At 49.3% G+C, this 24,963-nt stretch overlaps 1 protein-coding gene across 1 annotated transcript in view; it reads left to right on the top strand.

The window, feature by feature from the left end:
* The window catches only part of capn5a (calpain 5a), a 128,503-nt gene that overhangs the window by 89,219 nt on the left and 14,321 nt on the right, over positions 1-24,963 (top strand). The window contains exons 4-11 of the mRNA XM_085999680.1: positions 2,987-3,195; positions 10,978-11,170; positions 12,233-12,426; positions 14,210-14,287; positions 16,952-17,147; positions 20,160-20,282; positions 21,709-21,905; positions 24,722-24,843. Of these exons, the coding sequence (XP_085855806.1) occupies positions 2,987-3,195; positions 10,978-11,170; positions 12,233-12,426; positions 14,210-14,287; positions 16,952-17,147; positions 20,160-20,282; positions 21,709-21,905; positions 24,722-24,843 (1,312 nt within the window). The remainder of the gene's footprint in view (positions 1-2,986; positions 3,196-10,977; positions 11,171-12,232; positions 12,427-14,209; positions 14,288-16,951; positions 17,148-20,159; positions 20,283-21,708; positions 21,906-24,721; positions 24,844-24,963) is intronic.

Here is a 24,963-nt window from a genome sequence, read left to right as displayed (position 1 = left end):
AGATCAGCCAGCGGAACAGGCTTGAGGGGCTGGATGGCCTCCTCCTGTTCCTATGTAGCAGGCAGTGAGTTGTGGGGTAATGGGGAGGGTGGGCAAGATTAAATGAGCAGGACGCAAAGCACATTCGACGAGGTAGATTTTGAAGGAAGCAAGAGAAATGGCAAGGTGGAGTGGGGTCAGGAGATAAGAGGGTCAGAAATGTGGTGACTGGAAAATTGTATCTTGGAGCAGAGGTCATGGTGAACACGCAGTAATGCTGAGTTCCACTTTGCTGAACACCTCTGTTCAGTCCGCAAGCATGGCTCCGAGCTACCAGTCGCCTCTCATAGAAACATAGAGGATAGGAGCAGGAGTAGGCCATTCGGCCCCTCGAGCCTGCTCCGCCATTTAATGAGATCATGGCTGATCATCCAAATTCAGTACCCTGTCCCTGCTTTCGCCCCATATCCCTTGATCCTTTTAGCCTCGAAATATATCCAACTCCTTCTTGAATATATTTAATGAATTGGCCTCAACTGCCCTGTGTGGCAGAGAATTCCACAAGTTCACCACTCTCTGGGTGAAGAAATTCCTCCTCATTTCTGTCCTAAATGGCTTACCCCTTATCCTTAGACTGTGACCCCTGGTTCTGGACTCCCCCGCCATCGGGAACATCCTTCCTGTGTCTAGTCCTGTTAGAATTTTATAAGTTTCAATGAGATCCCCTCTCATTCTTCTAAACTCTAGCGAATATAAGCCTAATCGACCCAATCTCTCTTCATATGTCATTCCTGCCATCCCAGGTATCAGTCTGAACAGCACTTCATCTTTCGATTCAACACTTGACAGCCTTCCAGACTCAACATCGAGTTCAACAACTTCAGACCATAGCCTCGGCCCCCATTTTTTCGGATGGCAGCTGTTGCTGATGATTCTGCCATTCCCATTTACACCCATATTTTGTATCTTAACTTGTCCCATTACCATCTCCTTTTGCCTCGCACCATCATCCCTTTGGCCATTTAATCTCTCGTCAACAATAACAACAAAAACAGCTTGTATTTATATAGCGCCTTTAACGTAGTAAAACATCCCAAGGCGCTTCACAGGAGTATTATAAGACAAAAAAATTGACACCAAGCCACATAAGAAATGAGGGCAGATGACCAAATGCTTGGTCAAAGAGGTAGGTGTTAAGGAGCGTCTTAAAGGAGGAGAGAGAGGTAGCGAGGCGGAGAGGTTTAGGCAGGGAATTCCCGAGCTTAGGGCCTAGGCAACAGAAGGCACGGCCACCAAGGGTTGAGCGATTATAATCAGGGATTCTCAAGAAAGCAGAATTAGAGGAGCGCAGATATCTCGGGGGGATGGTGGTGGGGAAGGACTGAAGGAGATTACAGAGACAGGGAGGGGGCGAGACCATGGAGGGATTTGAAAACAAGGATGAGAATTTTGAAATCGAGGCGTTGCTTAACCGGGAGCCAATGTAGGTCAGTGAGCACAGGGGTGGTGGGTGAACGGGACTTGGTGCGAGTTAGGACTCTCTTGCCCTCCACCCAATCGCTGACCTTCCCTTTTGTTCTTTCCTCCCCCGCCCCCCTTTCCCTGCCTCTGTACTTCTTTAAAACCGGTTACATCTCTAACTTTTTCCAGTTCTGACGTGAACTCTGTTTCTCTCTCCACAGATGCTGCCTGACCTGCTGAGTATTTCCAGCATTTTCTGTTTTTATTTCAGATTTCCAGCAGCTGCAGTATTTTGCTTTTGCACTAATGAGGAACAGAAAGTGCGGAGTGAAAGATTTCTAGGGTGGAGTGGCGTGAGGTTGCAGAGAGGTTTTTTTAAGAAGATTAAATCACGATATTATCGCCTCTGAAATTCCTCCCAGGTCCTCCAGGAAACCTATTGTAAAGCCAGCTAACTGATCATTAAGACACCAGAAACCTGGTTTGCATCTGGTCCTCGTTAATTGCAGGTCGGACTTGTAAGGGGTGGGACCTCTGCCTGCCCCTTTATAAGGCCGGTAATGTCCAGGAGCGGCCCTGGGGGCCAGGGACGCCACACGCTGGGAGTTCCTCCTTCCCTGGCTCAGTGGGGGAACCCTCGAGGCATGAGGTCTTCAGACGAGCGCGAGTGGGCCTCGCCCGGGGTCCGGGTAAGAGGAGTGGCCTGAAACCCCAGAAGACACGCTCATTTTCTTTACCAAAATTGGATTGGTCCCCTTGCACTGGAGAGCACTTGCAGGGTGTCTCTGGAGGGGGGAGGGGGGGGGGCGGTTCTGGGCAATCACCAATGGCTGGCAGGCATCTCTGACGTAATAAAACTCACTACGCACTTGGTTTGAGTATAAAGCAAGGCTTTAGTCAACTTGTTTCAGAACATGGAGGTCTAGTTGTACTTCACTAGTTCCTTGTCTTACAAAATGTCCCTGGAAAGCTGGGGCCCACGCCCGAGTATTTATACTCCTTGGACGGCGCCACCAGCTGGCCGTCCAGCGTTATTTCATAAGTTGTTTCTTGATGATGAGATTTATAACAATCTCCATGGGGCAAATGGCTGCCAGTGGCTGGAGAAGGGATTGGAAAGGGTACAGCTTCTACACTTGCATTGGTACCCCGATGAAACTGTTGAGGGACTCGGTGGAGAAGTCGACCTGCTGACCAGGGGTCACAGTCTAAGGATAAGGGGTAAGCCATTTAGGACAGAGATGAGGAGGAATTTCTTCACCCAGAGAGTGGTGAACCTGTGGAATTCTCTACCACAGAAGGCAGTTGAGGCCAATTCATTAAATATATTCAAGAAGGAGTTGGATATATTTCTTAAGGCTAAAGGGATCAAGGGATATGGGGAGAAGGCAGGGACAGGGTACTGAATTTGGATGATCAGCCATGATCTCATTGAATGGCGGAGCAGGCTCGAGGGGCCAAATGGCCTACTGCTCCTATCTTCTATGTTTCTATGACCCCTGCCGATCATATTTGTCTTTTTTTTTGTGGGGGGGTGGAAAAACAGGTAATCCCGAACTGGAAGGAGCAGGAATGGGCGGTGGACAAACCCAACAACTACGCCGGCATTTTCCACTTCCGCTTCTGGCGCTTCGGAGAGTGGGTCGACGTCGTGGTTGACGACCGCCTGCCGACAGTCAATGGCCAGCTGATCTACTGTCATTCCAACTCCAAGAATGAGTTCTGGAGCGCCCTGGTGGAGAAGGCTTATGCCAAGTAAGTGGCAACAAGGCCACGGGCAGGAGTCGCGCTGCGGTCACGCCTCCTCTCGTTTCGTTGTGTGGTGTTAGACTGGTACAGCACAGAAGGAGGCCATTCGGCCCGTCGTGCCTGTGCCGACCCTTTGAAAGAGCTCTCCAATTAGTCGCTCTCCCCTCTGCTCTTTCCCCACAGCCCTGCAAAATTTTCCTTTTCAAGTATATTTAATTCTCTTCTGAAAAATACTATTGAATCTGCTTCCTCCAGGCAGTGCATTAGGATCATAATAACTCGCTGTAATTATTTAAAAAAATTCTCATCTCCCCTCTGGTTCTTTTGCCAATTATCTTAAATTTGTGTCTATGGTTACCGGCCCTCCTGCCAGTAGAAACAGCTTCTCCTTCTTTACTCCCATCAAAACCCCTCATAACTTTGTACACCTCTATCAAATCTCCCCTTAATCTTCTCTGCTCTAAGGAGAACAATCCCAGCTTCTCCAGTCTCCCCACTCCACTGAAGTCCCTCGTCCTTGGAACCATTCCAGTGAAATACCTGGTTCTGGTTTAGCACTGTTCCGTTTCAGTGGGTATGGTACAGAAACGTAAACCACCATTACACTGACACCCTATTCTTACCATCGGGATCTCAGTAAATTGTAAGAGAAAATTTGTGAGGTTTACATATAGGTCCACTTAAACTGTGAACAACACCCAGCAATACATTTGAGAGATTCTGTCCTTGCAAACTTGGGTTTTAAGCTGTGTCACACTAGGGTGAAGAACTGATGGTTAAAATAACAACAGTTTGCATTTATAGTGCCATTGACATAGAAAGACGTGTCCGCCGTGGCTCAGTGGGCAGCACTCTCTCTCGCCTCTGAGTCAGAAGGTTGTGGGTTCAAGTCCCACTCCAGAGACTTGAGCACAAAACCGAGGCCCCGTCTGCCCTCAGGTGGACGTAAAAGATCCCACGGCACTATTCGAAGAAGAGCAGGGGAGTTCTCCCCGGTGTCCCGGCAAATATTTATCCCTCAATCAACATCACTAAAAACAGATTATCTGGTCATTATCACATTGCTGTTTGTGGGAGCTTGCTGTGCACAAATTCGCTGCCACGTTTCCCACATTACAACAGTGACTGCAATTCAAAATAGTACTTCATTGGCTGTAAAGTGCTTCGGGGCGTCTGGTGTTCGTGAAAGGTGCTATAGAAATTGATGCGCCTCAATAACTTCAAGGCTCAAAGTTAACTGTGATCCAGCGAAGTAAAAAGAGGGCGCATCAATTTTATTAGCAAAGAAAGATGCCTGTGTCTTCACCTAGCTTCACCTAGAATTCTGCTGTTCTGCTGCAAGACAAGCCTGGGCTTGTCTTAAGTAGGGCCAGGTATGGGCAGAGCCAACACACCCAATGGGGAGAAAGGGGGCGGTGCACTATATACAATACAAGGTAAAACACAGGAGCAGGCAATACAATATATGTAGTTAAATACAGAGTCTGATGAATAACATATTTCATCACAGAAATGCAAGTCTGTCTTTCATGGTGCTTCACGGAGTTGGAATTTTTAAAAAAATAGAGCCAAAGAAGGAGATATTAGGAGGATTCACCCAAAGCGTGGTCAAAGAATTGGGTTTTAAGGAGGGTGTTTGAGAAGAGGACGATGGAGAGGCGGAGGGACGAAGCAGGGATGCAGTAATGCTGTGGAGGTGGAAGCTCAGCTTGGGTACGCCGAGGTTGCAAGCAGTCTGGGTTAGCCTGAGACAGTAGCCAGGGAGGGGGATGTATCTGTCTTCGCAGTAGAAGACACACAGAACATTGTGGGGAAGCAAGGGTCCAGTGAGAATGAGGAACTTAAAGTAATTAATATTAGTAAAGAAATAGTAATGGAGAAATTAATGGGACTAAAAGCCGACAAATCCCCTGGACCTGATGGCCTACATCCTAGGGTTTCAAAAGAGGTGGCTGCAGAGATAGTGGATGCATTGGTTTTGATCTTCCTGAATTCCCCAGATTCAGGAACGGTCCCAGCGGATTGGAAGGTAGCAAATGTAACCCCACTATTCAAAAAAGGAGGGAGACAGAAAACAGGAAACTACAGACCAGTTAGCCTGACATCAGTCATCGGGGAAAATGCTAGAATCTATTATTAGGGAAGTGGTAACAGGGCACTTGGAAAATCGTAATATGATTAGGCAGAGTCAACACGGATTTATGAAAGGCAAAACGTGTTTGACAAATCTATTAAGAGATTTTTGAGGGTGTAACTAGCAAGGTAGATAAGGGGGAACCAGTAGATGTAATATATTTGGATTTTCAGAAGGCATTCGATAAAGTGCCACACAAGAGGTTGTTACACAAGATTAGGGATTGGGGGTAATATACTAGCATGGATTGAGGATTGGTTAACGGACAGAAAACAGAGAGTAGGAATAAACAGATCATTTTCGGGTTGGCAGGCTGTAACTAGTGGGGAACCGCAAGGATCAGTGCTTGGGCCTCAGCTATTCACAATCTACATCAATGACTTGGATGAGGGGACCGAGTGTAATGTATCCAGGTTTGCTGGCAATACAAAGCTAGGTTTTGTTTTGTGACTTTGGTTCCTTTGACAATTTTGGAAAATACCTGGAGGTGGAGGTGGCGGGAGAGAGCGATGGAGTGGGGGATGGCGCGGTGCTAAGGTGAACAGGTGCTACGGGGCAGGGGATTGGGAATCGGCAAGAGTGGCTTGAATGCTTAAAATCCAAGAGCATTTTTTTCTTGGGCTGAATTTCCGAGCGAATGTGCCAGTTCTGAGAGCACATTTATTTATTCAGCTTAAAAGGCAGTGATGCAAACAAGAATGTTAAACTTTTTTTTTAAACCCGAGAGTCTCGTTTTTTTTTATAGCAAATGTGCCAGAAATTGTAGGATTGCGCGAGAGAACAGCCTGTAGAAAAACTGTCGACTGTAATATTGTCACGTTTAATAATTTTATTTAAAAGGTTATTTTAGAGAAAAACTTGAACTATTCTGTTGTTTTTGCATTAAAATGGGGATCAGGATGATATGCAAAACATGAATTTTTATGCTGTTTCATACCGGACACTCTTTAGATTTGGATGAATCCAGCGATAGGTTTTAATGCTGGGTTATTTTCTTGGCTGTTAATAGCATCAGCAATAAAACAAACTTATAAAAGATGAATGCAGTAATTGTAACAATTAAATATTCAATTGGAAGCATTATCAGGGGCTTTAGAGAGGATGTAGAAGAGATTTACTGGAATGGTACCAGGGATGAGGGACTTCAGTTATGTGGAGAGACTCGCATTTATACAGCGCCTTTCACGACCACAGAACGTCCCAAAGCGCTTTACAGCCAATGAAATACTTTTGAAGTGTGGTTACTGTTGTAAAGTAGGAAACGCGGCAGCCAATTTGCGCACAGCAAGCTCCCACAAACAGCAATGTGATAATGATCAGATAATCTGCTTTTAGTGATGTTGATTGAGGGATAAATATTGGCCCAGGACATCGGGGATAACTCCCCTGCTCTTCGTCGAAATAGTGCCGTAGGATCTTTTACGCCCACCTGAGAGAGCAGACGGGGCCTCGGTTTAACGTCCCATCCGAAAGACGGCACCTCCGACAGTGCAGCACTCCCTCAGCACTGCACTGGAGTGTCAGCCTAGCTTTTATTGCGCTTAAGTCTCTGGAGTGGGACTTGAACCCACAACCTTCTGACTCGGAGAGGAGAGAGTGCTACCCACTGAGCTGGAGGTTAAGGCGAGATATGATAGAGGTGTTCAAAATGAGGAACGGTTTTGATAGTCAATAAGGAGAATCTGTTTCCACTGGCTGGAGGGTCAGTAACCAGAGGGTCACAGATTTAAGGCATTTGGCAAAAAAACCAGAGACGAGATGAGGAGAATTTTTTTTTACGCAGCGAGTTGTTGTGATCTGGAATGCGCTGCCTGAAAGGTCGGTGGAAGCAGATTCAATAGTAACTTTCAAAAGGGAATTGGATAAATACTTGAAAAAGAACAATTTGCAGGGCTCTGGGGAAAGTGCAGGGGGGGGTGGGACTAATTGGAGAGCTCTTTCAAAGAGCTGGCACAGGCACGATGGGCCGAATGGTCTCCTCCTGTCCTGTCAGACTCTGTGATTAACTGAGATTAGAATTTTGAATCTCTTGACTACCCTACAGAAAAAATATATTTTATGTTGTGTAATAGTATCAGCCGTGACTCAGTGGGTAGCACTCTCGCCTCTGAGTCAGAAGCCAGAGACTTGAGCACATAAGCTAGGCTGACACTCCAATGCGGTACTGAGGGAGTGCTGCACTGTCAGAGGTGACGTCTTTTGGATGAGACGTTAAACCGAGGCCCCGTCTGCCCCCTCAGGTGGACCTAAAAGATCCCAGGGCACTATTTAGAAAAAGAGCAAGGAAGTTCTCCCCGGTGTCCTGGGGCCAATATTTATCCCTCAATCAACATCACTAAAACAATATTACCTGGTCATTATCACATCACTGTTTATGGGAGCTTGCTGTGCGCAAACTGGCTGCCGGGTTTCCCACATTACAACAGTGACTACACTTCAAAAAGTATTTAATTGGCTGTAAAGTGCTTTGGGACGTCCGGTGGTCGTGAAAGGCGCTGTGTAAATGCAAGTCTTTCTTTAATGTACAAACAATAAGTCAGCACATTGAGAGGGCCTCCAGAACACAGAGAAGCTGTGCTCACAGTCTGTGGGAGGGATGCCAGGGCCCGGATTGAAAACCTGTTGATATGAGCAGGATGAAGAAGCTCAGGCAGTAAGCCTAGCTGTGAGTGGAATTTGGGGAGTCGGCTGTGGTGTTTAATTTATAGACTAGAACAAATTGGCTTCCAGTATCGCCTGCTCATGCTGTTAAGATTCCCCAGGCAACGTAAATCAGCCTCTCTGGCAACGAAAGCTGGCGTTCAGTCATGTGCAGAAAGCATTTCCTTCTACCACAGCTTCAGCCGTGTCGTGTTGTGGCTATTGAAAGGATACAGAAGGGAGCAACCAGAATGATTGAGGGATCGGGTTATGAGCAGCGACTATGCAAATTGGGCATGTTTTCACAGGGAAAGAGTTGGTTGAGAGGTGGTGTGACTGCTGTTTTTCGGATTCTGGATAATGTCGACCATGGACCAGCTATTTCACCTTGTCCAGAACAGTAGAACCAGAGGGCACGGCCTGCACTTGAATTGGGGTAAATTCAAAACTAATCTGAGGAAACAGTATTTCAGTGAGCGAGTGGTCAATCTATGGAACAGGCTCCCTAGGGAGACGGTGGAAGCAGTTAGTGTTGATTCATTCAAATGCAAATTAGCTAGGTTCCTTTTAGAAAATAATATTTTGGGATACTCTTCTTCTTAGGCAGTCCCTCAACCAAGGATGACTTGCTTCCACACTAAAAATGAGTTCTCAGGTGACTGATGAGTCCAATGCGGGACCTACAGTCTCTGTCACTGTTGGACAGTATGTGAGATGTGAGGTGTGGGGAGTGTAGCATTGCTCAGGAGGAACAGGTGAGTTTGGACCTATGGTTCCCAAAGCTCTCCACCACTGGGGGTTTTCCTCGCCTCATGTCTGGGTCTGTCGTAGACTCATTGATGGAGATCGATCGCTGTGATTGGTCAACAACTCCCATTATCGTTGTATCATCGACTGCCAGGATGGTAGATAAGGGGCAGCTGGATAAGTACATGAGGGAGAAAGGAATAAAAGGGTTCTCTGAGGAGATGAGATGAAGTAGGGTGGGAGGAGGCTCGTGTGGAACATTAACACCGACACGGACCAGTTGGACTGAATGGTCCATTTCTGTGCTGTACATTCTATGTACCCGGTCTGGCCTTCATGTCACTCCAGTCCAACACCAACATGATTGACTCTTAACTGCCTCCTGAAGTGACCTCACAAGCCACTCCGTTGTAGCGGGATGGGAAATAAATGCCGTCCTTGGCAACAACGCTCACATTCCAAAGAATGAATTCAAAAAGATTGATCCTGGCTGGTGTGGCAGTAGGAAGGGCTACAATTGACTTCATCCTTGGGCACGGGCTAGCGTTCTCTCCTGGTTGATACTCCGCAACTGTGGCTGGGTGTCTGCACGTACGGGTGAGAGGATTGGGCTTGGTTTTGATGTCCCTATGGTTGAAGAGCCTGCCTCTAGGTTGGCACCCAGAAGGCCATGGATGAGATCCTAGAGTGCTGCTGTTGCCTGTGGGAACCACAGCCTATTTTGAGTCGGCACCTGCAGGAGGGGAGGGGAAGGGACAGAATTAGAATGGGGTGGAAATAGGGTAAGGAGGAGGAATATACATTACCGTTTAAAACAAAAAGGACTAATCGAGAAACTAATGTTGTTTTATTTTGATGAATTTTGCTGGCTTTGATGCTGTGCCAAACAAAATGCTTGGCATCCAAAACTCGGCTGCCCGTGTCCTAACTCGCACCAAGTCCCATTCACCCATCACCCCCTGTGCTCGCTGACCTACATTGGCTCCCGGTCCAGCAACGCCTCGATTTAAAAATTCTCAAATCCCTTGTTTTCAAAACCCTCCATGGCCTCGTCCCCTCCCTATCTCTGAAACCTCCTCCAGGCCCTGCAACACCCTGAGATCTCTGCTCTCCTCCAATTCTGGCCTCTTCAGCATCCCCCCGATTTACCATCACTCCACCATTGCCTAGGGCCCTAAGCTCTGGAATTCCCTCCCTAAACCTCTCCGCCTCTCTACTTCTCTCTCCTCTTGTACGATGCTCCTTAAAACCTTTGGACAGGTTGGGCGATTGGGCAGATGCATGGCAAATGCAGTATAATGTGGATAAATGCGAGGTTATCCACTTCGGTGGCAAAAACAGAAAGACATTATTATCTGAACGGCAATAGATTGGGAGAAGGAGAAGTGCAGCGAGACCTGGGTGTCCTTGTGCACCAGTCGCTGAAGGTAAGCATGCAGGTGCAGCAGGCAGTTAAGAAGGCAAATGGTATGTTGGCCTTCGTAGCGAGAGGATTCGAGTACAGGAACAAGGATGTCTTGCTGCAGTTGTACAGGGCCTTGGTGAGACCACACCTTGAGTATTGTGTGCAGTTTTGGTCGCTTTATCTGAGGAAGGATGTTCTTGCCATGGAGGGAGTGCAGCGAAGATTCACCAGACTGATACCTGGGATGGCAGGAATGACGTATGAGGAGAGATTTGGTCGATTAGGCTTATATTCGCTAGAGTTTAGAAGAATGAGAGGGGATCTCATTGAAACTTATAAAATTCTAACAGGACTAGACAGACTAGATGCAAGAAGGATGTTCCCGATGGCAGGGGAGTCCAGAACCAGGGGTCACAGTCTAAGGATAAGGGGTAAGCCATTTAGGACTGAGATGAAGAGGAATTTCTTCACCCAGCGAGTGGTGAACCTGTGGAATTCTCTGCCACACAGGGCAGTTGAGGCCAATTCATTAAATATATTCAAGAAGGAATTGGATATATTTCTTGAGGCTAAAGGGATCAAGGGATATGGGGAGAAAGCAGGGACAGGGTACTGAGTTTGGATGATCAGCCATGATCTCATTAAATGGCGGAGCGGGCTCGAGGGGCTGAATGGCCTACTTCTGCTCCTATAAGTTTCTATGTTTCTACCACTCACCTGTCCCAATATCTCCTTACGTGGCTCGGTGTCAAATTTTTTGTTTGATAATCGCTCCTGTGAAGCGCCTTGGGGTGTTTTTTGCTACACTATATAAACACAAGTTGTCGCTGTTGTTGAAACCATTTGGCCATTTCCTCTTCAGACTAGCGGGCTGCTACGAGTCTCTGGACGGCGGCAACACTGCGGATGCGCTGGTGGATTTTACCGGCGGCGTATCAGAGCCAGTCGACCTGGTCCAGGGGAACTTCGCCACTGTGGAGGACAAGAGGCTCCAACTGTTCGACAAGCTCCTGAAGGTGTACAGCCGTGAAGGTCTCATCAGCTGCTCGATCAGGGTAAATATTGACGGCCGTGCCGTCTGTTGTCTGGGCCCTAAGCTCTGGAGTTCCCTCCCTAAACCTCTCTGCCTCTCTCTCCTCCTTTAAGACACTCCTCAAAACCTACCTCTTTGACCAAGCTTTTGGTCACCTGCCCTAATTTATCCTTATGTGGCTCGGTGTCAAATCTTTCATCTTAAAATACTTCTGTGCAGCGCCCTGGGACGTTTTACTATGTTAAAGGCGTGATATAAATTCTTCTTCTTCCTTCCTCTTTCTGCCACCACTCATTGCTATTGACCAGAGAGCTAATAATAATGGGATTGCACTTGCAATCACCGGCTATTCCAGATTGCGTTGGCCGTGGCTCAGTGTGCAGCCCTCTCGCCTGGGAATCGGAACGTTATGGGTTCAAGTTCCCACTCCACAAACATGACCGCATAATCTAGGCTGGCACTTCACTGCAGTACTGAGGGAGTGCTGAACTGTCCGAGGTGCCATCATTCGGATGAGCTGTTAAACCGAGAAAGACTTGTATTTATATAGCGCCTTTTACAACCTCTGGACACCCCAAAGCTCTTTACAGCCAATGAAGTGTAGTCCATGCTGGAACCTTGTGTCTTCTCTCCCATTTCCTCCCTTCTTCTCATGAAGGTGCGACTCTTGCTGGAGTACAGTTCCAAGGGCACAAGACTTGGTCCTGCGCCCAACCAGAGCCGTTCTTCATGGTGAGCCTGGACTGCGTAGTATTGGGGTGCAATTCAACCATGGGTTATCGGCGCGAAGCCCAATCCTGTCCACGGGCCAACAAACAGAGAGGCGCTCTCCAAAGTCTGAGTCATGAGCTAGAATCGGGAGTGAGGAGCCCCGGTTGATCGGGTCTTCCTCCCTGCCGTCTGGTAAAATGGTCAGCTGTTGCGCCTTCATCCCGTTACCTCAGCCCGAGGACTGAACCTGGGACCTTCTGGCGAGCGCGGCTCAGCACCACGCGGCACCTTGAGTTGATCCGCTGCCTTCGGTGTTTGGCTGTTCTTTCTGCAGTTTAAGCTACAGAGGGTTTGATTTTTTTGTTTTCTGTAGATCGCCTCAGCGGCCGAAATGGAAACCCGCTTGAGTAGCGGGCTGGTGAAAGGTCACGCGTACGCCGTGACGGACGTCCGGAAAGTGCGGCTCGGGCACGGTCTCTTTGCATTCTTCAAAGCAGAAAAACTCTTCATGATCAGAATGAGGAACCCCTGGGGCCAAAAGGAATGGAACGGCGCATGGAGTGATAAGTAAGGGTGACATGAATCAGTCATTCATGAAAGAAAGACTTATGAAATAATACTGAGTGGCCTACGGGTGGCGCTGTCCAGGGAGAGTATAAATACTCGGGCACGGGCCCAGCTTGCTCAGGACATTCTTAACAGGAACTAGTGAAGGACACAACTAGACCTCCATGTTGTAAAAAGGTTGATTAAAGCTTTGTTTAACGCTTAGACCAGGTGCCTAGTAGTTTTCTTACGTCAAAGGGCACTTTCTCTGCCTGTCAAAAGGTGGCTTTTACGCATGGAGGCCTGTCATACGGCATTGGGCTTTAACACATGGCGTGTGAGCGTTGGGTGAGGTGGTCTTGGCTGTGATGGCTCCATAGTATTTACAGCACAGAAAAAGACCATTCGGCCCAACTGGTCCGTGCCGGTGTTTATGCTCCACTCGAGCCTCCTCCCCATCCTACTTCATCTCGCCCAATCAACATATCCCTCTCTTCCTTTCTCCCTCATGTACTTTTCTGGCTTCCCCTTAAATGTATCCATGCTATTCGCCTCAACCACTCCCTGTGGTAGTGAGTTCCACATTCTTGCCACTCTCTGGGTGAAGAAGTTTCTCCTGAATTCCCGATTGGATTTATTAGTGACTGACATGAATCTTGTCATTCATGTGGAAATAACTTATGAAGTAATGCTGAGCAGCCTGCTGGTGGCGCTGTCCAGGGAGAGTATAAATACTCAGGCATGGGCCCAGCTTGCTCAGGACATTCTTTTACAGGAACTAGTGAAGGACACAGCTAAATCTCCATGTTGTAAAACAGTTGATTAAAGCCTTGTTTAACGCTTAGACCAAGTGCCTAGTAGTTTTCTTAAGTCAATGACTATCCTGTATTTATGGCCCCTCCTTGCTCTAATAAGCCTGCCACCACTTACTGTTGAGGTTTACACATGAAAATTACCAACTTGGGTGGGGTACCAGAGAGACTTGGCTGTGCCCATGGAACTATACCCTGATATGATTCCATTATCAGAATATAAGAATCTTTTTTAGGAACAGAAATAGCCCATTAGATCCAAAACAACCATCTTTATCGGTTCCACCTTTCTCCTAGCTTTTCTTCACCATGCTCCTGAACCTTGTTCTGTCTCTGGAAGCTTAGCTAACTGCCCCAAATCCATTTATTATTGTCTAGAAAAGAGGAGTGACCTGATAAAAGGTCTTTAAGATTGTGCAAGGGTTTGATTAGGGTAAACGTAGAGAAGACATTTCCATTTGTGGGGGGAGACCAAAACTAGGGACCATAATAAATCCACGAGGGAATTCAGGAGAAACTTCTTCACCCAGAGAGTGGTGAGAATGTGGAACTCGCTACCACAGGGAGTGGCTGAGGTGAATAACACAGATGCATTTAAGGGGAGGCTAGATAAACACATGAGGGAGAAAGGAATAGAGGGATATGTTGATAAGGTGAGATGAAGAGGGGTGGGAGGAGGCTCGTACGGAGCATAAACACCGGCACGGACCAGTTGGGCCGAATGGCTTGTTTCTATGCTGTAACTTCTATGCTCTATTCTGGCAACTTATTTCATGACTTATTAGGTGAAAACATTTTCTTAATTTTAATTTTTTATTGCACTCTGGAATTTGGAACTCCTACAAAGTGAATGACCTCGGCCAACAAGCTTTCGTAATCTAGAAGACTTCAGCTAGATCTTCCTTCTTGGTTTACCCCTGTTTTAATACAGTATTGTTTAACCTGTTCCACGCTGGGTCTCGTGAGACTGGAATAACTCTTTGTCTTCGCAGCTCTCAGGAATGGCAGAAGGTCAGCAGGGGGGAGCGTGAGTCTATGGGTGTCACCGTGAGGGATGACGGGGAGTTCTGGTGAGTCTTCCAAGCAGATCTTTGGGTTGGACCTCCACCATGGGTCAAATGTTGTGCATTGTTTTCCAAAAGTTCCCGTGTTAGGAACCAGGAAGGTTCCAGGGTTAATCATTGGTCTCTTCGGAGTTCTTGCCGTCGGGGATTCACACTTCGAGAGCGTACCCGGTTAACCTCGTGCTGCCGCCAGTTGCCTCCAGCAGTGGAGAGGAGTAAAGGGAGAAAATTGGAGGAGCAAAAAACAAGCTACTCCCTTGTTGTGAGGGATAAGGAAAAGAGAGAAGGACTCTGTGTGGCCAGAATTTTCCAGGGGTGGTAGCGGGCAGGATCGGTGGCGGGTCGGGTGGGAAAGTTATTTTTGACAGCGGGTCGGGAGCCCCCTGTCATCCTGCCCCCCTCCCATGCACCTTTCCCCCAGGCGATTCTAGCATCACAGAGCCGACCCAACCAGCAGGGGTGGGCGACCCAATTGAAATCATTCTCAGGTAGTTTACCGGTACTTAAGAGCCTTTATTCCCCTAAATTTTAAATTTCCCTGCATGGCCACGGGATTCACTCAATCTGAGGCGGGAGTTCATTGGCCATTGCTCCAGCTGATTACTTGACAGCAATAAAAACTGCCACCTGACAGATGATCACTTTCCTCAGGCAGAAGCTGTTGCTCAGTCCATTTCCAGCACAGATTCTGCAGGCTGCAAGTGTTTCCTGCAAAGTCTCCATCCAGTCTCGCCTCATTAGAAGAACCTCTCTCACCATTGACAGAATGCTTCTGTCATCTGTACTTCACCTGCCATCTATTCCATCAACATGGGTACCCTTTATACTGTCTCACCTTGGTCCTCAGAATCCGACCACGATCAGCCCCAACACCAGCAGCACCAGGCACACCAGCAGCACCAATAACAACCCCAACCTTCTCCACAATCACCTGGTTGCTGCCCGGGAGGCCAGGGATGGCCTCATCATGGCCAGATTTAGTTAACTTTACGCTGTACACTCGTATGGCTGCCACATGATGCACCACATTGGCACCACCCCACACCAACACCATAAAGCATCCCTGCAATGACCAAGCCATTCATTTCACACTCATCACCATTGTGGGGGTACTGTTATGTCTCACCATTCACTGCAACTCTGGAAAGTGTTGAAAATAAAGATTTCAATGTTTGACACCACATTAACAGAAACTTTACATAAACATTGGATAAAACACCTAAGTGTGTTATTAGTTGGTATGATTACACTAGGATGAGGGTGAGTGTGAGGGGTGGCTAGTGAGATGGGGATGTGATAGTGTAGATAGAGAGGGCTGGGTGGAGGTGCAAGGTAAGTTGGTGTGAGTAAGGGTGTGCAGGAGTAGGGTAGGGAAGGCAGAGTGATGGGGATGTGATGAGAGGCACAGCAGGATGAGGTTGAGTGTGGCTTTGTACTAGCGTTTCCTGATCTACTGAGATCATTGAAAGGTTTGCGCCACTGCAGCCTGGTCCTCCTGACCACATCCCTGCTTGTGACCTCCTCTGCAATCTGCAACCAGGCCGATTAATGTTGGCATTGGGTTCGGTACATGCTGGCACAGATCTCTGTGTTGATGGGCACAACATCCATCAAGAAAAGAAATAATAATGATCTTGCATTTCTACAACACCTTTCACGACCTCAAGACATCCTAAAGTGCTTTACAGCCAATGAAGTACTTTTGGAGTGTAGTCACTGTTGTAAGAACATAAGAAATAGGAGCAGGAGGAGGCCATTCGGTCCCTCGAGCCTGCTCCGCCATTCAATAAGATCATGGCTGATCTGATCTTGGCCTCAACTCCACTTTCCCGCTCTCTCCCCATACCCCTGGACTCCCCTGTAGTTCAAACGTCCGTCAATCTCCACCTTAAATATATTCAATGACTCCGCCTCCACAGCTCTCCGGGGTAGAGAATTCCAAAGATTCACGACCCTCAGAGAAGAAATTCCTCCTCATCTCTGTTTTAAATGGGCGACCCCTTATTCTGAAACTATGCCCCCTAGTTCTAGATTCCCCCACGAGGGGAAACATCCTCTCAGCATCTACCCTGTCAATCCCCCTCAGTATCTTATATGTTTCAATAAGATCACCTCTCATTCTTCTAAACTCCAATGAGTATAGGCCCAACCTGCTCAACCTTTCCTCATAAGACAACCAACCCCTTGTAATGTAAGAGACACAACAATTTGCGCACAGCAAGCTCCCACAAACAGCAATGTGATCATGACCAGATCATTTGTTTTAGTGATGTTGGTTGAGGGATAAATATTGGCCCCAGGACGCCGGGGAGAACTCCCCTGCTCCTCTTTGAATAGTGCGGTGGGACGCCTGGTCTCCAATCGTCTTGGATCCCCTTGCCATTGACCTTGCTCTCTCAAGCCCGTGTGGTAGCTGGTGTGCAACGGCCACCCCACGTTAAAAGAATTCACGCACAGGCATCTTCCACCCTTTAAGATGAAGTTCGGGACCTGGAACGACAACAGCGGCAGAGACTGTAGGTCCCGCATTGGACTCCTCATTCACCTGAGAACTCATTTTTAGTGTGGAAGCAAGTCATCCTCGGTTCCGAGGGACTGCCTAAGAAGAAGAAGGGATCTTTTACATCTGCCTGCAGTAAGGTCTGACGGCAGCGTTTGTTTGTGTTTCAGGATGGCGTTTGACGATTTCTGCGCACACTACACGGACCTCGTCGTCTGCCGTATTATCAACACCTCCTTCTTCAGCTTTTATAAAACCTGGGAGGAGGCCGTGGTAAAAGGCACGTGGTCCAGACATGAAGACCCGCTGCAAAACCGCGCTGGAGGCTGCATCAACAACCAGGAGACCTTCCTGCAGAATCCGCAAGTAAGGACGGCATTCTGCCAAACTCTTAAAACTTCGGCGTATATATTTTTGAGATGCAGGGTGCCATGAAAGTTAAAAACAGTAAGGAGGGATGGTGAGGTAAATCAGGAAGCCACGGTTAGGCGACTAGAAGCTTGTGTTTCTGGGAGGAGGGGGAAGACTGAGGTCAAGCAGGAGAAACTGTGGGGGAGCCAGGCCCAATGGGAGACACTGTGGAGGAGCCTGGCCCAATGGGAGACACTGGGGAGCCTGGCCCAATGGGAGACACTGTGGGGAGCCTGGCCCAATGGGAGACACTGTGGGGGAGCCTGGCCCAATGGGAGACACTGTGGGGAGCCTGACCCAATGGGAGACACTGTGGGGGAGCCTGACCCAATGGGAGACACTGTGGGGGAGCCTGGCCCAATGGGAGACACTGTGGGGGAGCCTGGCTCAATGGGAGACACTGTGGAGGAGCCTGGCCCAATGGGAGACACTGTGGGGGAGCCTGGCCCAATGGGAGACCCTGTGGGGGAGCCTGGCCCAATGGGAGACACTGGGGAACCTGGCCCAATGGGAGACACTGTGGGGAGCCTGGCCCAATGGGAGACACTGTGGGGAGCCTGGCCCAATGGGAGACACTGTGGGGGAGCCTGGCCCAATGGGAGACACTGTGGGGAGCCTGACCCAATGGGAGACACTGTGGGGGAGCCTGACCCAATGGGAGACACTGTGGGGGAGCCTGGCCCAATGGGAGACACTGTGGGGGAGCCTGGCCCAATGGGAGACACTGTGGGGAGCCTGGCCCAATGGGAGACACTGTGGGGGAGCCTGGCCCAATGGGAGACACTGTGGGGAGTCTGACCCAATGGGAGACACTGTGGGGAGCCTGGCCCAATGGGAGACACTGTGGGGTGCCTGGCCCAATGGGAGACACTGTGGGGGAGCCTGGCCCAATGGGAGACACTGTGGGGAGCCTGACCCAATGGGAGACACTGTGGGGGAGCCTGGCCCAATGGGAGACACTGTGGGGGAGCCTGGCCCAATGGGAGACACTGTGGGGAGCCTGGCCCAATGGGAGACACTGTGGGGGAGCCTGGCCCAATGGGAGACACTGTGGGGAGTCTGACCCAATGGGAGACACTGTGGGGAGCCTGGCCCAATGGGAGACACTGTGGGGGAGCCTGGCCCAATGGGAGACACTGTGGGGGAGCCTGGCCCAATGGGAGACACTGTGGGGAGCCTGGCCCAATGGGAGACACTGTGGGGGAGCCTGGCCCAATGGGAGACACTGTGGGGGAGCCTGACCCAATGGGAGACACTGTGGGGAGCCTGACCCAATGGGAGACACTGTGGGGAGCCTGGCCCAATGGGAGACACTGTGGGGGAGCCTGGCCCAATGGGAGACACTGTGGAGGAGCCTGGCCCAATGGGAGACACTGGGGGGGCCTGGCCCAATGGGAGACACTGTGGGGGAGCCTGGCCCAATGGGAGACACTGTGGGGAGCCTGGCCCAATGGGAGACACTGTGGGGAGCCTGGCCCAATGGGAGACACTGTGGGGGAGCCTGGCCCAATGGGAGACACTGTGGGGGAGCCTGGCCCAATGGGAGACACTGTGGGGAGCCTGACCCAATCAGAGACAATATGAGGTGCCTGGTCCAATCGGAGACAACTCATTCCACCGACTGCTGCAGCTTCTCCTTCACCATTTCGACGGCGTAGTCCACAAGTGACTGGTAGACACTACCTCACTTTGAAGGACTTGCCTTGGGCTGTGTGTTCAGGACTTTGATGCAGTGAGTTCTTTACCAAGAATAGTGGTGGCTTTTCACCTCTTGGTGGAGAAATATCGAACTAGATCTGTGTCAGTGATATCAAGTGATTTTCAATTCTGTTGGCTTATTTTATTCTCCTTCCACCCCCTTGCCACCTCTTGTTGCTTTTTGTCCTCCTTTTTCCACCAGTTTTCTCCTCCATCTCCTGAAGGTATTGACAACTGGGGTAATATCTCATGGGCACCAAGAACCCTCTGGTCCCTCACCCGAGTGAATGTTCTTCATTTGTGGGTCTGGACAGTGAGGGTCGACAGATTATTTCACCATGGGGGCACAACAGCCAAGCCCGATCCAGACGTCAACAACAACAACTACTTTTATTTATAAAACGCCTTTAATGTAGTAAAACGTCCCAAGAATCTTCACAATATCAAACAATATTTGAAACATGAGATATTGGAGCAGAAGTGGGTTTTAAGGGGTGTCTTGAAGGAGGAGAGAAAGGCGGGAGAGGTTTAGGGTGGGAGCCTAGAGCCTAGACAGCAGAAGCACGGCCGCCAATGGTGGAGCGATGACAATCGGGGATGCTCAAGAGGCCAGCATTGGAGGAGCGAAAGATGAGATATAGATTTACGTAAAGAAGTCTCTGGTCCACTTTGATTCCATTCCTCCTGATTCCGTACCCAAGTGAAAGGTGTACAGAATTGGCGGGACTCGAAAGACATTTACCAAGCTGTCCTATGACACTCCTCGTGTAGGGATTCATAGCATTCGTGCTGGTTATCTCACTGCAGGCATGATGGGTTTGAATTTAGTTTTAAAATATCTGGAAATAAAAAGCTGGAATCAGTGAAAGTAACCAATGAAGTTGCTGGATTGTCACACTAATATCCTTCAGGGAAGGAAATCTGCCATCCTTACCTGGTCTGGCCTATATGTGACTCCAGACCCACAGCAATGTGGTTGACTCTTAACTGCCCTCTGAAATGGCCTAGCAATCACTCAGTTGTATCAAACTGCTACAAGCACTGTGGGACCACTACGCCAGTTCAAGAAGGCGGCCCACCACCACCACCTTCTCCAGGGCAACTTGGGATGGGCAATAAATGGCGGCCTTGCCAGTGAAGGCCCACATCCCGAATATGAATAGGTAAAAGTTTGTCTCCTGTAATGGTAGGGTCTCCATCTGAGCGTGGAACGTTCTTTACAATGATCACCTTGTGTTTAAGTCTGTTCTCTCGGGTTTAACTCCACAGTACGTGTTTGATGTCAAAAAGGATATGGATGAAGTGCTGATGTGCCTGCAGCAGAAAGATGTGCGTTACACCCGAAAGCAGGGCAAGGGCGAGAAGCTCTCCATGGGCTTCGAGGTGTACAGGGTAAGATCACCTGAGCAAGCAGCCGAGCTCTCTCGATGGTGAGGAATCCGGGGGCGAAACATCTCCCGTGGGTTTTGGAACAAGACGTAAAGGTGCCACGTGGCATTGTTCCCACCGCAGACCTGGTGCCCAGGTAGATGCCAGCTGGGCAGGGTGGAGAGGCACTGGTGTAAATTGGGTCACACTGCCAGTGTATGGTGAATGAACTGGTGAATTTTGTGTTGTACCCGAGATCTTTTCAATGCCCTTGAGTAACGATACTTTGCCAATTTGAGCTTCAAATGATTGGCACGGGTGATTACAGGTTCTGAATGGTCTTGAGGGGCTAATGGTGTTCCAGCTTTAATCTGGAGTTGTGCTGTGAGCCTTACCAGAGGATAGACCAACCAAGGGGGAATAGCAGGCATTATTTGCACAAGTGAGTGACAATTCACAATGGGGGTGTGAACATGTAGGGTGGGGTGCGGGAGAGGAGAGAGAACAAAAATGAGCTATGATTGGCTCTCTCAGAATTGCCTAACCCCTCCATCCCGCTGGCTACAAACATCTCCAGGAGTTGTGTTCTGAGAAGGGGGGTGATGTGTGCCGATTGCGAATTGTAACATGTCACAGTTGTGCCCATTGCCAAGGGGGTGGATGTGGGCACGTGCCCAGCTGTCCGATGCACAGCAAGATCCCACGAGTAGAGTCCAGTTTCCAATGCCAAAGTGCCCAAATTAGACAATCTGCCAATAGGATGAAACTCAAGATGGGTGATGTACCAGTATTTTGCCACCAGGTGTCACAGATAAATCTCCTAACGTTACGTGATGTACTAAAGATAGCCCGATCCACGAGGGGTGATGATGCTGGGCATTTCAGGCATCCATTGTCAACACTGAGCACTGCCAGGCTGGGTTGTAGCATGGTTAGATGCAAAGTAAAGCTGCCTCTACTCTCCCCTCAGTCCTAAGCTCAGAAGAGCGCTCCCTACTGGATCAGTCCGAGACCTTTCTCATTTCGCACACCAGCCCCTCCTGTGGCCTCTTTGAGTGAGGTTGATAAATTGGGACAGTTTTTGACAAATTTCCATGTGGGACCCTTTAGGTAATGTTGGTTGAAGGATAAATATTGGCCCAGGATAACGGGGAGAACTCCCCTGCTGCTCTTCGAAATAGAGACATGGGATCTTTTATGTGAGAGGGCAGACGGGACCTTGGTTTAATGAAGGATGGTACCTCCGACAGTGCAGCACTCCCTCAGTTCTACACTGGAGAGTCAGCCCAGATTTTTGTGCTTAAGTCTCTGGAGTGGACTTGCACCCACAACCTTCTGACTCAGAGGTGAGAGTGCTACCCACTGGCTGACACTCTGCTGATATCTTTGAGCTGTTGGTACTGTGTTCTGTCCGCTCTCCATTGATTGTGACGTGAATTGGCTTTGACAGGTAGAGCTGAACCGCAACTACAGGATGCACACCATTCAGCAGAAGGTGGCCAGTTCCGTCTACATCAACTCCAAGACCATCTTCCTGCGTGAGGAGCTCCCTCAGGGTCGCTATGTCATCATCCCGACCACCTTCGAGCCAGGCATAACGGGGGAGTTCTTACTGAGAATCTTCACAGATGTGCCGTCAAACTTCAAGTAAGACCTCGCGTGTAGTGTAACTTCTGCGAAGAGCAGACCTAGAGGTGGTGGAAAATGAGAGATTGGAATGCTGCTGTCCTGGAAGGCAGGAGACTCCCTACCGACCTCGGCAGTCTCCTCCGGCCCGCTGTGTCTGCATGCACGCTCCGCTCTTCCAAGCCCACTTCTTACATTCCCTCCTCTCTCCATTCATCCTCAAAGGCTTCGGCTGTCTTCTGACCCACATTCTGGAATGTGCTCCCTACACTCCTCCGCCTTGCTACCTTCCACCTCTCCTTCAAAAACACCCACCCCCTTTGATCTTTGCCTTTGGTCGCCACGCTTATTGAAGTGCCGGAGAGAGTGCGGAAGGGATTTACAGGGATGTTGCCAGAATCGAGGGGATGCAACTATCGGGAAAGATTGAGCAGGCAGAGGCTCTGGTCTCTGGAAAAGAGGAGACCTGATGGAGGCCGTTAAAATTATGAAGGGGTTCGATAGGGTGGACGGGGAGAAACTGTTTCCACTTGTGGGTGAGCCCAGAACAAAAGGGGGCATAAATATAAGATCGTCACTAACAGATCAAACAAAGCATTTAAAAGGAATTTCTTTACATAAGAGGGTGGTGAGAATGTGGGACTCGCTGCCACAGGGAGTGGCTGAATCAGACAGCATTGATCTGTTTAAGGGGAGGCTTGATGCTTGCATGAAGGAGAAGGGAGTAGAGGGATGGGGCAAGGGGAAGGGAGTAGAGAGGATAGGGGCAAGGGTGAAGTGAGTAGAGGGATGGGGCAAGGGTGAAGTGAGTAGAGGGATAGGGGCAAGGGTGAAGTGAGTAGAGGGATAGGGGCAAGGGGAAGGGAGTAGAGAGGATAGGGGCAAGGGGAAGTGAGTAGAGGGATGGGGCAAGGGGAAGGGAGTAGAGAGGATAGGGGGAAGGGAGTAGAGGGATGGGGCAAGGGTGAAGTGAGTAGAGGGATAGGGGCAAGGGTGAAGTGAGTAGAGGGATAGGGGCAAGGGTTATTAGGGTGGGAAGAGGTTATTAGGGTGGGAAGAGGTTATTAGGATGGGAAGAGGTTATTAGGATGGGAAGAGGTTATTAGGGTGGGAGGAGGTTCGTGTGGAGCATAAACACCAGTATAGACCAGTTGGGCTGAATGGCCTGTTTCTGTGCTATAGACTCGATATAATCATTCTCGCATTACTGCTCATTGTCTGTCTGCTTATTTTTGCCGCTGTGACGCGCTTTGGGATATCATTAAATTAACAGATACTATAAATATGCCAGGAGTGATTGGGTGGAGCTGGTGGCAGCGGAAGTTGTGGTGATGGTGGTGACATCGATGGTGGTGAATATGATGGTGACGATGCTGTGATGGTGCCACGGTGATGGTGCTGTGATGGTGACGGTGCGGTGATGGTGGTCTTATCTCCAACAAGTGAACCTGGTCTTCAGGGAGAAAATCTGCTGATTGTCTCTCCCCCCGCCACCCCCCCCCCCCCCCCCCCAAATTCCCTTTTCTTGAGGCTCTAACATGGGTGCTGGCCTTTCCTTCGGCACCTTACCAAGTGGCCATTCTTTGAGTCTGAGTCCAAATAGCACAAGTTACTATCTGGTGTTGGGGGAGGAGAAGAGGTCACAGCCATGGGCAATCATGTCCTCATCCTGATGTCTACTCGTGCACCCTGGCCAGTGGGGGTAATGGTATGGTGATTGGGAACAGCAACCATACTGATTTCTCTCATTCCTCTCTTTGGCGGGGGGGTGGTGGGGAGGAAGGACCCTGAAAGACCCTCCTGTATGGCCCTCCCTCCCCACTCCTCCAGCAATGATGGCCAAGCCCTGGGGGTGAGCTGTTACTCTAAGGGGCTCCATGTTTCCTATATGCCCAGATACCTACCCAGAATGTGATACCTGGTGCATGTCTCTCTCTCCTTATTAGTTTTATTCTTTTTTTTTCCAGTCACAACACAACGCACCACATAGGCTAGAGCTTCCTAGTTCCGATACGATTCACTTGTCTTGTTGGTTGATCTTGCTGAGATTTGGATGGGAGTCTCTCCCTGTCTGTCTAATTCTCTCTCCTTTCTATTTTACGCTCCCTCATTCTCTGCTGCTGTCTCTATAATTGTGTTTCTCTCTCTCTCTTTCTCTTGCTTTCTCTCTCTCACCCCCTCTTGCTCTTTCTCCCCTCCCCCTCCCTTGCTCTCTCTTTTACCTCGCTCCCTTGCTCTCTCTTTCTCCTCTTTCCCCGTGTCTGCCGCCCTTTCCCCGTGTCTGCCACTCTGTTTGTTGTTCTCCTATGTCTGTGTCGCTCTCTCTTTGTTGCTGCCAGTCTCTTCCCCATTCTCCCTTGTTACTCTCTCGTCGCTCCAGGTGCAGTCTCTGTCACTCCAGCCATCTCTCCCAACGCTGCTCCTCCTCGGTAACCAGTTAGTGCACGGTATAAGCTGCTTCCCGGGACTTCTGACCAATTGTTGATCTGTGCACACTTGGCAAGATTCAAGCGATGAATCGGCACTAATGCAACTCCGCATCAAGGGCGCTGTGATTGCACGCTCCGACCCATATCCTGGTTTGATTCCTGGGAAAAGCTAAGGGCTCCGATGACAGAATATTGTTTGAATTAGTTTGTAATCGTCCTGTTCATCTACTAAAGCTGGCAGAGAATTCCCCTGTGTGGCCTGGTGCAGTTGGAAATAGGACCGCTTGCCGTAGAGTAACAGTGACTGAAAGGGGGTACCCAGCAAGATGGCTGGCCCTCCGATGTGCAAGTTACTGTACTTCTCTTACAAACCTGTGCTTCTTCTTGTGTTTGTGGTGGTCTTCACAGGGAGCTAACTCTCAACGAGCCGCCTCGCACATGCTGGTCCGGGATGTGCGGACACCCCCAGGTGGTGACCCAGGTTCACGTGGTTGGTGCGAACGGATTGGCCCAGCAGGATGGCGCCACAGGTAACCCGCACAACACCGGCTCTTATCGTACTGTACTGGGCGCTGGTGAGACCACACCTGGAGCACTGCGTACAGCTTTGGTCTCCATATTTAAAGGAGGGATATACTTGCATTGGAGGC

This window comes from Somniosus microcephalus, chromosome 10 (assembly GCF_052327205.1).
Source record: "Somniosus microcephalus isolate GS21.2 chromosome 10, FLI_Smic_1.0, whole genome shotgun sequence".
Lineage (NCBI taxonomy): Eukaryota > Metazoa > Chordata > Chondrichthyes > Squaliformes > Somniosidae > Somniosus > Somniosus microcephalus.
The sequence above is the reverse complement of the archived record's forward strand: the minus strand, read 5'-3'. Positions and strand labels throughout refer to the sequence as shown.